This window comes from Carlito syrichta, unplaced genomic scaffold, assembly GCF_000164805.1.
Source record: "Carlito syrichta isolate Samal-C Ts95f unplaced genomic scaffold, Tarsius_syrichta-2.0.1 Scaffold86295, whole genome shotgun sequence".
NCBI classification, from domain to species: Eukaryota; Metazoa; Chordata; class Mammalia; order Primates; family Tarsiidae; genus Carlito; species Carlito syrichta.
Genome location: NW_007030391.1, coordinates 169,801 through 186,519, shown reverse-complemented (window position 1 = coordinate 186,519; position 16,719 = coordinate 169,801). Strand labels below are relative to the sequence as shown.

General features: G+C 49.7%; 1 protein-coding gene across 1 annotated transcript in view; it reads right to left on the bottom strand.

Annotated features, from left to right (window-relative positions):
* The window catches only part of NUMBL (NUMB like, endocytic adaptor protein), a 28,705-nt gene extending 12,766 nt beyond the window's left edge, over positions 1–15,939 (bottom strand). Inside the window, exons 1-7 of the mRNA XM_008057254.2 lie at positions 15,918–15,939; positions 13,024–13,108; positions 9,387–9,526; positions 7,917–7,991; positions 7,753–7,827; positions 6,308–6,448; positions 979–1,168 (exon numbers count right to left, since the gene is read on the bottom strand). Of these exons, the coding sequence (XP_008055445.1) occupies positions 979–1,168; positions 6,308–6,448; positions 7,753–7,827; positions 7,917–7,991; positions 9,387–9,512 (607 nt within the window). The 5' untranslated portion in view covers positions 9,513–9,526; positions 13,024–13,108; positions 15,918–15,939. The remainder of the gene's footprint in view (positions 1–978; positions 1,169–6,307; positions 6,449–7,752; positions 7,828–7,916; positions 7,992–9,386; positions 9,527–13,023; positions 13,109–15,917) is intronic.
* Between the last annotated feature and the right edge of the window lie 780 nt (positions 15,940–16,719).

Here is a 16,719-nt window from a genome sequence, read left to right as displayed (position 1 = left end):
ACTCGTCTGGGCAACAGAGTGAGACTCTAACTCAAAAAAAAAAAAAAAAAAAAAATTACTTTCACTTAGGGAATACAACACAGATACAATACTATTATCAAAGTTCCAGGCCATATTTCTATTTCTCCAACTGTCCAATTCATTTCTTTTATGAGTGTTTTTTCCTTACAATCCAGGATCCAATTCAGGATCACACATTGCATCTATTAAAACCTGTCACATCTCTATAGTCTCCTTTAATCTGGATCAGTTCCCAGTGGTAAATTCTTTGTAAATTCTAAGAAGTGTTTTCCAAACATTTTAAAAGTAGAATTCACAGTTTAAAAAAAATTAAACTACTTCGTGACTCAGTACATACGTACAATTATATTTAAAATACACATACTCTTTTAGAGCTTACAAAATATTTGCCAATGTTTACCTAAAAACCAGAGGTTTTTTTTTAGTCGGAGGCTCACTCTGTCACCCAGGCTGGAGTGCAGAGGTATGCTCATGGCCACCACAGCCCTGACCTGCTGGGCTCAGGTGATCCTTCCACTTCAGCCTTCCAAGTAGCTGGAACTACAGGCCTGTGCCACCACACTCAGCTAATTTTTTGATTTATTGTAGAGATGAGGTCTTGCCAAGTTGCCCAGACTGGTCTCAAACTCGTGGGCTCAGGCAATTCTCTCACCTCGGCCTCCCAAAGTGCTTGGATTATAGTCATGAGCCATCGTGCCCAGCCAAAACTTACTTCTTGATACATAGCTTAAACAGCCTGGGAACCCCCTGACCTGGCAAACAGTTTATGGCCTGCAGTATGTTGCCCCAAAACTCTAACTGATGTGTGCTTAATAAACTGGAACCAAACACTGTGGCTGCTTCCTTTCCTTATAAGCTGTAGAGTCCCTGCACCTCTGCAGCTCTCCCCCAAAACTGGGTCTCCTGGCCTCATCTGAGCCCATTCTGCACCCAGCCGGCCCTCTGGGCAGCCCTCACCTTTCTTCTTGTCCACAGCCTCTCGCTCAGTGGGTCGCCCACCCCCAGACAGGCGGAAGGAGCCCTCGCGGGCAAAGCTGGTGCGGCTGGCATCGAAGGCAGCCGTCACCCCACACTCCTTCTCCCGTCGCTGTTTTCGTTCCAGGCAGGCAGCAAAAGCACAGCCCACGGCGTGGCTCAGCCTCTCGCCCTGTGGAGAAAGATTGGGCAGGTTTAGAGACCCTGTGCTATACACAGGGGTACTGCGTTCTAGTGGCAAGGTGCTGGGTGACCCCAGGTGAGCCCCTTGACTTTTCTGGGCATCAGTGCTCATCTGCACGGAGAAGGGTTACAAAGGACGGCTCTGAGTCAAAGAAGTCAGAAACAAACGAGCGGCTGCTGCATGGCTCCACCTACCTGAAATTCTACAAGAGGTAAAACTCATCTATGGTGAAAAACGTCAGAACAGTGGACTTTTCTGGGGGTCGGCAGGGAGGGTTGACTAGAAAGGGCCATGAGGGGATATCTGGGGCAGTGGCAGTGTCCTAGATCTTGATAGGGGTTGGTTACACAGGTGTATACAGTTGCCAAAATTCACTGAATGTACACTGAATGCTTGCATATAGAATTGCTATGGACTGAATTTTTGTTTGCTTGTTTGTTGTTTTGAGTTGGAGTCTCACTCTGTCGCCCAGGTTGGAGTGTAGTGGCACGCTCACAGCCATCACAGCCTTGACCTACTGGGCTCAGGTGATCCTTCCGCCTCAGCCTTCCAAGTAGCTGGAACCACAGGCATGTGCCACCATGCCCAGCTAATTTTTTAAAATTTATTGTAGAGATGAGGTCTCGCCAAGTTGCCCAGGCTAGTCTTGAACCCGTGGACTCAGGCAATCCTCTCACCTCAGCCTCCCAAAGCACAGGATTACAGGCTGAGCCACCGAGCCCGGCTCAACCTGCTGGGCTCAGACAATCCCACCTGGCAACTTGGCTCACGCTTGTAATCCCAGCATTTTGGGAGGCAGAGGTGAGAGGATTCCCAGGGGTTCAAAACCAGCCTGGGAAACTTGGCAAGATCTGTCTCTACAATAAAACAAAATATTAGCCAGGTGTGGTGGCTCATGCCTGTTGTCCCAGCTACTTGGAAGGCAAAGGTGGATGGATTGCTGAACCTAGCAGTTTAAGGCTGCAATAGCTGTGATGGTGCATTGCATTCCAGCCTGGGCAACAGATTAAGACTCTGACTCAAAGAAAAAAATAACAAAAAAACTTACAACTCAATAACATAAAGTACTCAACCCAATTTAAAAATGGGTAAAGGACTTGAAGAAACATTTGTCCAAAGAAGGTATTCAAGTGGCCAATAAGCACACAAAAAGACACTTAAAATTATTAGTCACCAAGGACATACAAATCAAAACCACAAATGAGATACTACCTTACACCTACTAGGATGGTTATAATTAAAAAATGGAAAATAACAAGTGTTGGTGAGGACATGGACAAATTGAAATCCTCATATTTGCTAGCGTGAATGTAAAATGGAGAAGTTGCCGTGGAAAATAATCTGGCAGTTTCTCAGAAAGTTAAACACAGAGTTATCATATGACCCACCAATTGTACTTCTAGGTATATAACCAAAAGAACTGAAAATGGGTATTCAAACAAATACTTGCACACAAATGTCCATTGTAGCACCATTCACAATAGCCGAAGGATGAAAGCAACACAGAAGTCTATCAAGGGATAAACAGATAAACAAAATGTGGTATATCTATACAGTAGAATATCGTTCCGCAATAAAAAGGAATGAACTATGGATATATGCTACAACGCAGATGAACCTCAAAAACTACATTTGGCAGCACTCGAGACCAGCCTGGGCAGCATGGTGAGACCTTGTCTCTACAATAAATAAAAAAATCAGCAAGGCTCGGTAGCTCAGCCTGTAATCCCGCACTTTGGGAGGCTGAGGTGAGTGGATTGCCTGAGCCTGTGGGTTCGAGACCTGCCTGGGCAACTTGGCGAGACCTCATCTCTACAATAAACCAAAAATCAGCTGGGCGTGGTAGCGTACACCTGTAGTTCCAGCTACTCGGAAGGCTGAGGCGGAAGGATCGCTGGAGCCCAGCAGGTCGAGGTTTGCAGTGGCTGGGAGCGGCCACTGCACTCCAGTCTGGGTGACAGAGTGAGACTCCAACTCAAAAAAAAAAAAAAATCAGTCGGGCATGGTGGCACATGCCTGTGGTTCCAGCTACTTCAAAGGCTGAAGAGGAAGGATCACCTGAGCCCAGCAGGCCGAGGCTGCGGTAGCCATGAGCATGCCACTGTACTCTAGCCTGGGTGACAAAGTGAGACATCAACTCAAAAAAAAAAAATCCAGCCAGGTTCGGTAGCTCAGCCTGTAATCCCAGCGCTTTGGGAGGCCGAGGTGAGTAGATTGCCTGAGCCTGCGGGCTCAAGACCCACCTGGGCAACTTGGTGAGACCTCATCTCTACAGTAAATCAAAAATTAGCCAGGCATGGTAGCGCATGCCTGTAATTCCGGCTACTTGGAAGGCTGAGGCAGAAGGATCACTGGAGCCCAGTGGGTCGAGGGTGCGGTGACCAGAAGCAGCCACTGCACTCCAGTCTGGGCGATGGAGTGAGATGCCAACTCAAAAAAATAAAAAATAAAAAAATCCCAGCACTTTGTGAAGCCAAGGCAAGGGGATTGCCTGAACTCAGGGGTTCGAGACCAGCCTGGGCAACTTGGCGAAACCTTGTCTCTACAATAAATCAAAAAATTAGCCGGGCATGGTAGTGGTGCATGCAGGTGATTCCAGCTACTTGAAAGGCTGAGGTGGAAGATCACCTAAGCCCCACAGGTCGAGGCTGCAGTGGTGGTGAGCATGACACTACACTCCCACCTGGGAAACAGAGTGAGATTCCTACTCAAAAAAAAAAAGAAAGAAAAGATTACATTAAGCAAAAGAAGCCAGACACATTACATGATTTCATTAAATGAAATATCTGGAATAGGTGAATCCATAGACAGAAAGCAGACTTATGGTTGCCAGGGGTTTGGGGTGGGGGAGGGGACAGGGAGTAACTGCTTCATGGGCATGGGGTCTTCTTTAGGAGAAATGAAAACATTTTGGAACCAGACAGAGGTGACGGTTAAACAACACTGAAAAAGTACTAAGTGCCACATAATTACGCAGTTTGAAATGATTAATTTTATGTGAATTTCACTTAAAAAAAAAAAAAAAGATAAACATGGGGAATCCTGAGAATTCCAATGCCTAATGTTTAAAACTTCCCACTTCCTCAGATGTAGGAAGGAATTCATCCTACCTGACACACTTTACCCAGAGATGGTCCTACTCTTTTTCGACTCCCCAAGTAGTTTTCAAATGATAGACAGCAACTGTTCCTACTTACCGAACACTCACTCGAGGACTCTTTAGAACTTTCTGTCTGTGATTCTAATGAATGCTTCCCCAACAAACCTGTGAGAAGTCACAGCTATTATTCTCAGAGAGGAAAAGTGTCACTTGTGCCTAAGGTTGCACAGCCAGACAGCCTGACACTGAATCCAATACATTACCAATTATTTGACAGTGTATTTTCCAAAAATAACCAAAGAAATTTCTGCCCCCACATGTTCTTCCAGAACCTTGTCATTTCCCCATCAGAAATGTAGTCTATGTTCTCTTCCCATCACCCGGGGAGACCTGTCCCCTTCACTTGGGAAGTCCTCTCCCCTTCACCCAGGGAGGCCTGTCCCCTTCACCCGGGCAAGTCTCTCCCCTTCATTTGGGGAGGCCTGTGCCCTTCACCCATGGGGAGGCCTGTCCCCTTCACCTGGGGAGACCTGTCTCTTCACCTGAGGAGACTTGTCCCCTTCACCTGAGGAGACCTGTCCTTCACCTGAGGAGACCTGTCCTCTTCACCTGAGAAGGCCTATCCCCTTCAGCTGGGGAGATACCCTTCACTTGGGAAGGCCTATTTGGGGGGGCGCTACCACGCCTGGCTAATTTTTTAATTTATTATAGAGATGAGGTCTCGCCAAGTTGCCCAGGCAGGTCTCGAACCCACGGGCTCAGGCAATTCACTCACCTCAGCCTCCCAAGGTGCGGGATTACAAGCTGAGCCACCAAGCCCAGTTTGGGGTATTTTTTATATTTCATTTTAAAGATGTGGGGTACAATTCAGGATTAGTTAGACAAATGGACATTATACAGGAAAAGTTTGGGCCTCCCTTTGGTCCCCACTTTGACTGGTTTGAGATCAGATACTCTTACTGATGTTGTGTCACCCCCGCCCCATCCCAGCTATGGCCAATCTCTTAGCCATATCAGTGTCTAATCCCAGTAAGCAAAGAACACTGGTTAGTGTTGGGAACAGACTGTGGCTTCCCACCAGAGTTTTATGGAGTCTGAGGATGGGGACAGGGCAGAATAAAGATTCTATTTCCCACCATCTTTTGCAGCTAGGGATGTCCATGTGACATGGATTCTGGTCCTAGGTTCTAGCCAATGGGATGTAAGTTAAGGGATATGTGCCTCCCAAAGAAGAGAGTGTGTTCCCCTCTTCATGCCTCTCTCCCTTGTGTTGGGTAGAATGAAGACATGAGAGCTAAAGCATAAGTATCCATCTTCTTGAATCATGGAGTGGAAACTACACTCCAGAGAAGCAATAAGATGAAAGGGACATGGTCCCTGCTGAACACAGAGGCCCCACACAACGCTGCACTGCATGCCTTTGGATTTCCTCCACATAAGGCAGAAACAAATGCCTACTTCACTGAAACCACTGGTATTTGGCTTTCTGTCACAAGTCTCAGTATCCTAACTGTGTCAATGCTTCTGAGAAGAGGGTCCACTTGTCACTTCCGTCCAGTTCTCAGAGGGGACCTTGGCTCCCCTAAAATATTAAGAACCACTGGCAAAATGAATTGAGGCTGAATGAATAGTGGGTGCCCTGGGAGGTATTGTTTGAGAAGGACCCGAGGGAGCCTGCTAGGGGCAGGAAATTCTCAATAACTTGATCTTGGTGAGATTTTGGCTTATACATAAGCAGAAATCTGTGGCACTGTGCCCTGAAGATCTGTACTGTCCTGTGCACACAGGAAGAACTATGATAGTGAGGATGATGGCAATGACCAATGTTTTCCTGAGCGGTTCGTTTATGCCAGGCACTGTTCTAAACACTCTGTATTGGTCCACTCAAGTCTCATAATAATCCTCTAAAGTAGAATCATGAGTACGCCCCCTTCCTCAGATAAGGAAATCCAGCACAGAGAGGTGAAGGTCTGGAACGCCAGGGCACTGGAGAGACGAGTCAGCCAGCCAGCCGTGGTAATACTTACAGAGTCCTTGAGTGCCAGGAAACAGTGGCAGATCCAGCGGCGGGTGGTCCCATCACGGCAGATATAGGAGAAAGCCTTGTCCAGGTTTCGGTCAGGAGCACAAAAGGAGACCTTTTCAATGGTCTGGTCTACCAGCAGATCCTGGGCAGGGCGGGAAGGCCAGGAGAGGAGTGTGAGCTGTCTTTCATGTATTCACTCAACATCCCCTTGCTGTCTACTGAAAACCCATCTTGAACGGGACGGAGACCCAGCAGTTACTGAGACAGCCGTGGGCCCTGCCTGCAAGGGGCTCCCAGTTCCATGTCAGATCTGCCATAAGATGAAGACAGCCCAGGCAGTAATGAAGGAGGCATGGGCAGAAGAGTGAGGACCAGGATGAGGAAGGACAGCCTGAGGAGACAGGGCCAGGAGCGGGAGGCACAAGCAGAGGGGATGAGGCTGGGAGGAAGAGGCACAGGTGTAGGGGGTGGGGCCAGGATGGAGAAAGCCAGTTTGGGGGCAGTCAGGCAAAGCTTCCTGGAGGAGGATTGAACTAGGCAAAAAGGCAGGGAACAGTATTTCGGGCTGAAGAAACTGCCTGTGGCAATCCTGTTCTGTCAGTAACCCAGTTCTCAGCCCCTCCTGGGCAGCTCCTTGGGCAGTCTCTGGACTAGGGGCAGGGGATTCAATGGTTAGCAAGCAGATGCCAGATTCTGGCCTCATGGTGCTTCTGTTAACTTGGGTAGACTGACAATAAATATATAATAACTAACAATTGATTTGAACACTTAATGTGCTGGGCACCCTTTTAAACAGATTGCATATATTTTTTCATTTAATGGTAGGGTCTATTATTATCTCCATTTTTTTTTGAGTTGGAGTCTCACTCTGTTGCCCAGGCTGGAGTGCATGGCACGCTTATGGCCACCGCAGCCTCGACCTGCTGGGCTCAAGCGATCCTTCTGCCTCAGCCTTCCAAATAACTGGAACCACAGGTGCATGCCACCACACCAGGCTAATTTTTATTTATTTATTGTAGAGATGAGGTCTTGCCAAGTTTCCCAGGGTGGTCTCGAACCCCTGGACTTAAGTAATCCTCTTGCCTCCACTTCCCAAAGTGCTGGGATTACAGGCTTGAGCCACTGCATTCAGTTTATTATCTCCATTTTTCAGATGATGCAGCTGAAGCCCAGAAGGGTTAAATCTCATGCCCAGCGTCCCCACGCTGTAATCAGAGCTAAGGTGGCTGGTCCAGTCTGTGCTCTCACCCACCATCTACAGCAGCTCACAAATAACCACAGCACTCAGGCCCGAATTATGACAATGAGGTGAGCACAAGGCGTGTCTGGAGGGTCCCTGAGGAAGGCGTATCCTAGAGGAGGTGGGGAGGCCTCCTCCACCCCAGTTCATGCACGGTGAAGAGAAGGGCCCACTGGTGTTCACTCTCATCCCCACCGGCCTCCTACCTTGGTCTTGTCATCCACCACGCGGAGCCCATCGGCTGACACCCATAGCACAGACTTCACAGACTTTCGGCCCATCTGGGGTGAGGGAGAGGGACAGGGAGCCTGGTCAGGGCTGCCTCTTTCCGTCTGGTCTTGCCCCTCCCTCTCGCCAGCCCCTCACTTACCGCCTTCAGCTTCTTCACAGCGTCTTCACACACATGCATTCCTCGGGATTCCTCCACCTCTACGTGGCCCAGGTACTTGGGTGGGGACATGGAGGGACATGAAATAGCACAGTCCTCAATAAACCCCAGTGTTCACTGAGTATTTGCCATGCATCAGACAACATTCTAAGCACATGATATGTATTCATTCATCAATTTTGTACCTTTGTTCTACCAGGTGGATACCCAGGTCCTAGCCCAGACATGCAGATGAGAAAAGTGATTCCCTGCCAGGGCAATATCCCTAGGCCTTAACACCACACTCTGGTCCTTTGGGTGCCAATATTTGCATCTCTGTGCCTGAGCACGGGCCCCAGGCCACACAAAGCTGCTCTGCCCACCCTAAAGCAGAAAGAGCCTGGGTCAGTGACCCACAATGACTGGTGGGAATAAGGGTACCCCAGCCCTGCTCCCTCACCTGCAGGTGGGATGAGATCTCCCAGAAGTCCTCATTGGGAGGCTTAGTTGCCTGCAGCGGCAAGCCATAGTAACACACTCTTTTTTGGCTGCCTTCCCTTCCTCACTCCCACGATCATTTCCTGCATCTCCCAAAAGAGCCCCTCACACTCAGGGTGCGCTTCCGGGAGAAGGAAAAATAAGGTGGAGTAACTACGACCATTATCAGTCATCATCCAGCCAGGATGAGGCTGAGCTCCATAATCCATGCCATGAATCCTGCCATCTCCCTTATAAAAATGTAGTGTATACTGTAAAGAGTCAGGGTTGTTTAAACTAGAAACTCCTTAACAGTAGTGCTATGCAAATGCTATAGAATGTTCTGGTGGTAATGACTCCACTGAAAATTGTGAACCTGCATAGGACAGGGTGAGCTCCGACACGACAGCTTCCAAGGAATATTTTCCTGGTATGAGAGATTGTGGGATGTGGCTTGTGTTTTGTTTTCTTTTTTTTCTTTCGTTTTTTTTTGAGTTGGAGTCTCACTCCGTTACCCAGGCTGGAGTGCAGCGGCACGCTCATGGCCACACCACGGTAGACCTGCTGGGGTCAGGCAATCCTTCCACCTCAGCCTTCCAAGTAGCCGAAACTACGGGTGCACGCTATCACGCCCGGCTAATTTTTTTTTAATTGTAGAGATGAGGTCTGGGCAAGTTGCCCAGGTTGTTCTAGATCCCGCGAGCTCAGACAATCCCCTCACCTCAGCCTCTCAAAGTGCTAGGATTACAGGCTTGAGCCACCACGCCCAGTCGTGGCTTGGTTTTTAATACCGACTTTGAAAGAAGTCTGGAAGTTCCACAGTTCTTTGAGGACTTAAAGTCTTTTCCTTAAGACATAGGACCTTTAGCGATCTTGCTGGGCGCCACATAAAGGGCCCTCCTAGTGCACATAATCCTGCAACCTAGAGCACCAGGCTTCTTAGCCAGACTCACAGCAGAGCGGCCCCACCCACCGCCGCGCGCCCCGCCCACTCACCCGGACCTGGAAGCTGCACGTGCCTTTGCGCACCGCGTCCTCGTCTGCCTGCCACTGGTGTGGGCGTGACGCCTCGGGCACATAGGCTGGCTTCCTTCGCCGCAGGCTCTGCCGTAACTTGTTCATGGTGCCCGCCCCGTCTGGTGACACAGGACAGCAGTGTGGGTCAAAGGTGGAGGTCAGAAGGTATGGGGGGGCTCAAGGGGAGGGAACACAGTGCTCTGGGAGCATAGGGTCAGATAACACGAGCTTGGGTTACAGGGTCATTTGGTTAGAGGACATGGGATCAGCACCTCGAGTTAGGGGACACCGGGAAAGGAGCAGCGAAAGGCAGGAGAGTGAGAACTGAGCAATGGGGATTCAGAAGAATAAGGCTAAGGGAAACAGAGGTCTGGGGGGGAGGTTATGGATCACAGGTTTTAGGAGTTTGGAGGTTGGAATTTGATGGACAAGAGGCATGAGGTTCCAAAGGATGGGGAGTCAGGCATTGGAGGGCATGGGTGTAGAGGGCACAGGGGTCAAGAGTCACAGGGCCAGGACATAGAGTGAGGAGTTGGGAACCGCACACATCAGGGGTGCAGGAATCAGGCGTGGGGAGTGTGGGTGTGAGGAATGGTGGCTTATTTCTGTAACTCTGAGACACAGCCACTCAGTGACAACTGTGTCAAGTCTCAGACAAGGTTTCTGGGGTAGGGGGATAGGTGTGTGGGATGGGGGTAGAGGTGGTCAGTTACTTGGACAGTCTTCACTGATTGATAAGCCAGATGGCTGGGTGTGGTGGCATATACCTATAGTCCAAGCTACTTGGGAGGCTGGAGTGGGAGGATCACTTGAGCCTGGGAATTGGAGACCAGCCTAGGCAACATAGTGAGACCCCCGTCTCAAAAGAAGAAAAAAGGCCAGGTACGGTGGTTCATGCCTGTAATCCCAGCACTTTGAGAAGTGGAGGCAAGAGGATTGTCTGAGCTCAGGGGTTCGAGACCAGCCTGGGCAACTTGGTGAGACCTCATCAAGCCTGGGGGATAGAGTGAGACTGCAACTCAAAAAAATCAGTCAACAAATTAGCCAAGCATGGTGGCATGTGCCTGTGTTTCCAACTGCTTGGAAGGCTGAGGCAGAAGGATCACTTGATCCCAGGAGGTCGAGGCTGTGGAAGCTATGAGCATGCCACTGCACTTCAGCCTGGCTGACAGAGTGAGACTGACAAAAAAATTTAAAAAACAGACTGATCAGCCATCCTGACAGTCCCAGGAGGAGAGTGAGGGGACACACAGGACTGGGAGCACCAACAGCAGATGGGGACTGTGTGTGTGTGTAAGCAAATGTGCTATGATGTGTTTTGGAATGGTGTCTGTGAAGGCAGCAATAGCTGAATGTAACTATGGTCTGTGAGTGTATGTATTTCTGAAGACTCTTTGGAAGAATGCATGTCTGGGAATGGTTTATGAGAATATGCATCTGAGAATGCTGAGAATGCTGAGGGATCTGTGTCTATGAAGGTTGTGAAGTAGAAGTCCCTGAAGTTTGTTGCTGAAGGGCATTGATGTCTGAGTGGTTGTGAGTGTGTCAATGCATGCTGTGTATGTCTAAAAGTGTACTTGTTGTCTTTAAGAGCTTGCATTCAGTGCATATTGCCTGTGGGGGTGTGTCTGTGTGTCTTTGAAAGAGTATGTTGACCAGCCACGGTGGCTCACACCTGTAATCCCAGAACTTTGGGAGGCCGAGGTAAGAGGATTGCCTGAGCCCAGGGTTTGAGACCAGCCTGGGCAACTTGGTAAGACCTTGTCTCTAGAATAAATTAAAAAACTAGCCAGGCGTGGTGGCGTGTGCCTGAGGTTCCTGCTACTTGGAAAGCTGAGGTGGAAGAATCACCTGAGCCCAGCAGGTTGAGGCTGCCGTGGCCATGAGTACGCCACTGCACTCCAGCCTGGGCAACAGAGTGAGGCTTTGATTCAAAAAAAAAAAAAGAAAAAAGAAAGAAAGAGTATGTCTGTGTGGTGGCATGCACCTGTAGTTCCAGCTACTTGGAAGGCTGAGGCGGAAGGATCATCTGAGCCCTGAGTCAAGGCTGTGGGGGCTGTGAGTGAGACTCTAACTCAAATAAATAAATACATACATAAAAATGAAAGAGTATGTCTGTGGCTGTTGTCCGTGAAGCTGTGTCTCTGTGTGAAGATGTGGCTGTTGTCTGTGATGACACTGCCCCTGTGAGTGCATATGAGTGCATATGAGAGACCCATGAAACCATGTCTATGTCCAAGAGTGCAGTTATTGCTGGTTAGACTGTGTGGCTGTTGTCTTAGAGAGTGTGGATGAATGGGTGAGGGTGTGTCTGTGTATAGTAGTTTATCTATGAGTATGTGCCAAAACATGAGCTTCTTGTCTTTGGGAGTTTGTTCATGAATATTATGTGTAAGCATGTAGCTGTTGTCTATGTGAGTGCTAAAAATTCTTTGTGAGACTGTGTCTATGCAAAAGTGTACCTCTTTGTGAGAGCCTGCACCCACGGGTGCTGTTGTGAGGTTCTGTGAAAGTGTAGTTGAAGCTGGGCTCGGTGGCTCAGCCTGTAAATCCTGTGCTTTGGGAGGCTGAGGTGAGTGGATTGCCTGAGCCCGCAGGTTCGAGACCCACCTGGCAACTTGGTGAGACCTTATCTCTACAATAAATCAAAAAATCAGCTGAGCGTGGTAGTGCATGCCTGTAATTCCGGCTACTCGGAAGGCTGAGGTGGAAGGATCGCCGGAGCCCAACAGGTCGAGGCTGCAGTGCAGCCACTGCACTCCAGTCTGGGCGACAGAGTGAGACTCCAACTCAAAAAAAAAAAAAAGTGTGGTTGCTCCCTGTATAAGTGTGGGCTTGTGCATACTGTCTGGGAGACCATATCTAAGAGTGTATATCTGAGCATCTGTATCTGGCGAGTGCCTGTGATCACCTGAGTGAACGAGTCTGAGTGTTGTCTGAGAATGTGTCTGTACGTTTGTGCGTATGGATCCATCCATGTGAACATATTCTGTGTATGTGACTTTTGGTATGAATGAGCACCTACTTAAGCACATCTTCAAGTGCGTCCGTCACTGTGCTAACAAGCTTGTGTGAGGCTGGGCGAGGCGGCTCATGCCTGTGATCCCAGGTGAGAGGATTGTCTGAGCCCAGGGATTCGAGACTAGCCTGGGCAACTTGGTGAGACCTCATCTCTACAATAAATCAAAAAATTAGCTGGGCGTGGTAGCACATGCCTGTGGTTCCAGCTGCTTGGAAGGCTGAGGCAGAAGGATCGCCTGAGCCCAGAAGGTTGAGGCTGCAGTGGCTGTAAGCATGCCACTGCACTCCAGCCTAGACGATAGAGTGAGATCTCAAATCAAAAAAAAAAAAAGAAAGTGTGTGTGGATCTGAAAGAGACTGTCATCTGCAGATGTGTGTCTGAGTGTGTGTGACCTGCATCTGTGAGTGGGAGGATATCAGTGTGTGTGTGTGTCTGTGAATTCTGATAATCACTGAGGATGCAGGGAAGACATTTGAGGCTGTTCACTCATGAATGCGATTAAGTCTGTATGACTGTGGGGACAGTTCCTCTGGTCATGCTAGGCAGACCCATCTACCCACTCAGCCCCTGCCCTGTCCCAAGCTGGGCACTCACCTGGCTCCGTCCTGGAGGTTTCAGGGGGCCCCAGGGCCCCACAGGGGGCTGGGGGCAGATGCTGCTCAGGCCTCCTGGGTGCACCCTGCCCAAGAGAGGGAGGAAAAGGTAAGAAGTTTGTTTGGGGTGGGGCTCAGTCCCCTACCTCACCCTCCTTTGGATTTTGGTCAGCCCCCTCCATCTCAGGCTCCCTGATGAGAGCCCTAGTTGTCATAGCAACCGTTACCAGGGAGATCAGCCAGCTGGTTCCAAGGGCCCAGAAAGGAGTAGGTGTTTGGGGGGACATTTGTTGGGGACAGACTAGCCTCAGGAGGCCCTCAATACTCAGGGGGATGGTGTGAGAGTGGTCTTCCTCTCTAGGCAGATGTCCAGGACCACATAAACGTCCAGTCACACGTATGCAACCAGCTCATGTCTATAGTTATCCCTAGCACGAGGTTAGCATATAGCTCTGCACACTTGGTTACTCACAGACACAATCACAGCTACACACCTCGGATACACAGAAACAGTCATAGCCTAGCCGGGCGTGGTGGCACATGTCTGTGGTTCCAGCTACTTAGAAGGCTGAGGTGGAAGGATCACCTGAGCCCAGCAGGTCAAGGCTGTGGTGGCCGTGAGCGCGCCACTGCACTCCAGCCTGGGTGACAGAGTGAGACTCCGACTCAAAACAAAAACAAAAACAAAAAGAAAGTAATAGCCACAGAAAGCTGCCACTGTAAACATCTGGCCCATGTTTATGTTCACAGATGCACACAGTCTCTATGACAGACATTCATCCACATATATGTAGGGTGACCTGGCCTGCCTAGGCCCCGCCACAGACACCTGGTCACACTAACTACTGACATTTAGTCACTCCCACTTTCTCAGCCACCTACAAAGAACTGGGCCCAGGCACATCCACTAGAGTGTCACATGCACAGCCACACCCAGTGACAGTTATGTTTCCTTGGGCACCCACCCAAGAGACTGATGTCACAGGCCCACCCAGGCGGAATCACACCCAGAGTTCACCCATTTGGCCACCCAGTCACACACTAATGCGATCACAGCTACACACACACGTCACACATACTCCACTGCTCCACACTGACGTCTGGTCACGGATACACACAGACTGACACACATTTGCTCTCACAGAACCCACACACAGGCAGAGCTGCACGTGGACATTCAACTTCAGCTGTATCCGTCACACTAACTCCATTTTTGGTCACATGCTGTCATAAAGTCACTCATACCCAGTTACAGATGCTCTCATTTGGTAACAATATCAGTCATACAGTCTTTTATAACAGCCACACTTACATGGACAGCCCTCTGTACACAACCACACAACCATGCATTGAGATACTGATGGCCATAGCCTTGTACATTATACAAACACAAGGTATGGCATGCAACCACCCAGAAACAACTTTCCCCAAGGATGGCCACCCTCAGACACAGCCATACACATTCTAGAAGTAGTCTTGCATTTATCCAGTCAACCATCATAGTCACAATCCCATCACCCAGTATCCCATACACAGCTGTATCATGTCACACCACCACAGAGAACCACGCTGTCTTTCTTCATGCAGACACACAAGGCACACAGACAAGTCTGTGGCCACATATAATCACAGACCCATGTGGACAGGTGTACAAAGTCACAGCCCACCCGCAGAATGCCTCACACTAAGAGATATAAGCGTACAGTTTCAGTTTCCCACCTCACAAGTACACAGTGCAGGTGTATGCACAGAAATGCAGTGACCCAGATGTGGCGTTTATAGCTGGGTTTACACAGAACACATGGGTCCTGACAAAACCATGTGCGCAGCCAGTCACCTCATCCCCAAATCACAAAAATTCAAACACAGGTCATCCAGCATGCATGTGCCCTCATATACACACACAGAGACAAAAATAGGCACACAGCTACAGACACCCACATGCTCACAGACTATGACAGACACAGCACATATACTTACCCAGGGTCACTGACATGCAGGTCACATACAGAAGCCAGTCACATACACAACCCCACAAACACACACCGTTACCTGGCACCAGCACACAGACATGTCCATAGTCTTAATCTCACACACAATTAAATAACTCCTCATAATGGGGTTTCAGACACCAAGTCAAATACATACCCCAGATCACACATACAAGACTATAAATACACATGATCACTCAGTATCACACACAGAGCTAGAGATAGTCATTTATGCAACCCCAGTCACACATCCAGACATGGTTATGCATACGCAACCACTGTCAAACACCATAACATCACACAACCCCAGTCACACAGACACACTGTGACTTCAGATACAATGGCAGTCACACACCCAGAGTTGCTCAGGCAGTTGTGTGTCGCTCATGTATATAAAGTCAGGTACACACACAACCACAAACATTCTCAGTCATCGGGAAGATCACACAAGCACGTGGATTCACAGACACAACTCCACTTACACACATAGTCACAACTCCACCCACATCCTGTCAGTCACACACATGCCCAATTCCAGATTAACACGTATACTGTCACATATCTATCCAGTTATAGTTACCAGGGCACACAAACACAGGGTCACAAAAGACAATCACAGATACAACCACACAGTCAACAACCATGCACACACTCAAACACAGGCAGACTAAAAAGTACAGGGTTCTGTACAGTGAGCAGCTGTCATACACACATACACAGTCACACAAATACTGGGGTCACACACAGACACAATCCCAGACACCACCACAAGCATGCACACAGGCACACAACACAGTCACCAGCTACAGCGCATGCACACATACACAGCCATAGTCACACAAACACAGGGTCACACTCCTAGCCACCTCCCCATCGCTTGCTTTCCCCCCTTCCCCCCAGGTACCACACACAAAGCCGCCGTCACCATCACCACAGATGCTGCAGACAGACAGGGCTGCACTAGGTCCCTGGGGAACCGCCCCCAGACCAGCCTGAATCCTGGAGCCTAGGGGGGCAGGTCTATGAGGGGGAGGCAGTGCATTGTTTGCGGGTGGGGCCTCTCTCAGACAGCTGGGCAGCCCTGGGGACAAAGGGGTGGCCTTGGGGACCTATGTCCTGGGACCCTTGACCAAGCCCGGGTTAAGCCAGGGTTATCTGAAATTCTCCTTATTCAGGCTGGGGTGGGTTGGGGTGGAGTTCCAGGAACAGAGACCTTGTTTTGAGAAGGGGCTGTGCCTGGGACGCCGCCCAAGGGTCGGGGGGATGCTGTGCCCAGGACGCCTCTGAGGCCTGGGGCAGACTGCCTGGAATCCCCTCAGGCCTTGGTTTGGTGGGAAACCTGTACCCAGGGACCCCATCCTCAAGACCTTGCCAAGGGGGTGGTTGTGTTCAAAGATCCCGAGGCAGGGAGGGGTCAGGATTCTGTCTGGAATAGCCTCCTGGAGGCCTCAGTTCCGTATGGGGGCTGTGTCCCACACCCCATCCCCAAAACCTTGCCTAGGGAGTTGTACCTAGAATCTCTGTGCCCCTGTCCTTGATATCTTGGGGGTTCTATGTTCAGGATCCCTATTTCCAGGGCTTGGCAAAAAATGGCCCGGGGTCTCTGCCCAAGACCCCCGGCTCCCGGGCTTTGGCTTCGTGGGGGCCCGTTCCTGGACCCCCACCCAGGACAACCCTCTCCAGCCTTGGCACCCTCTCTCCATCCG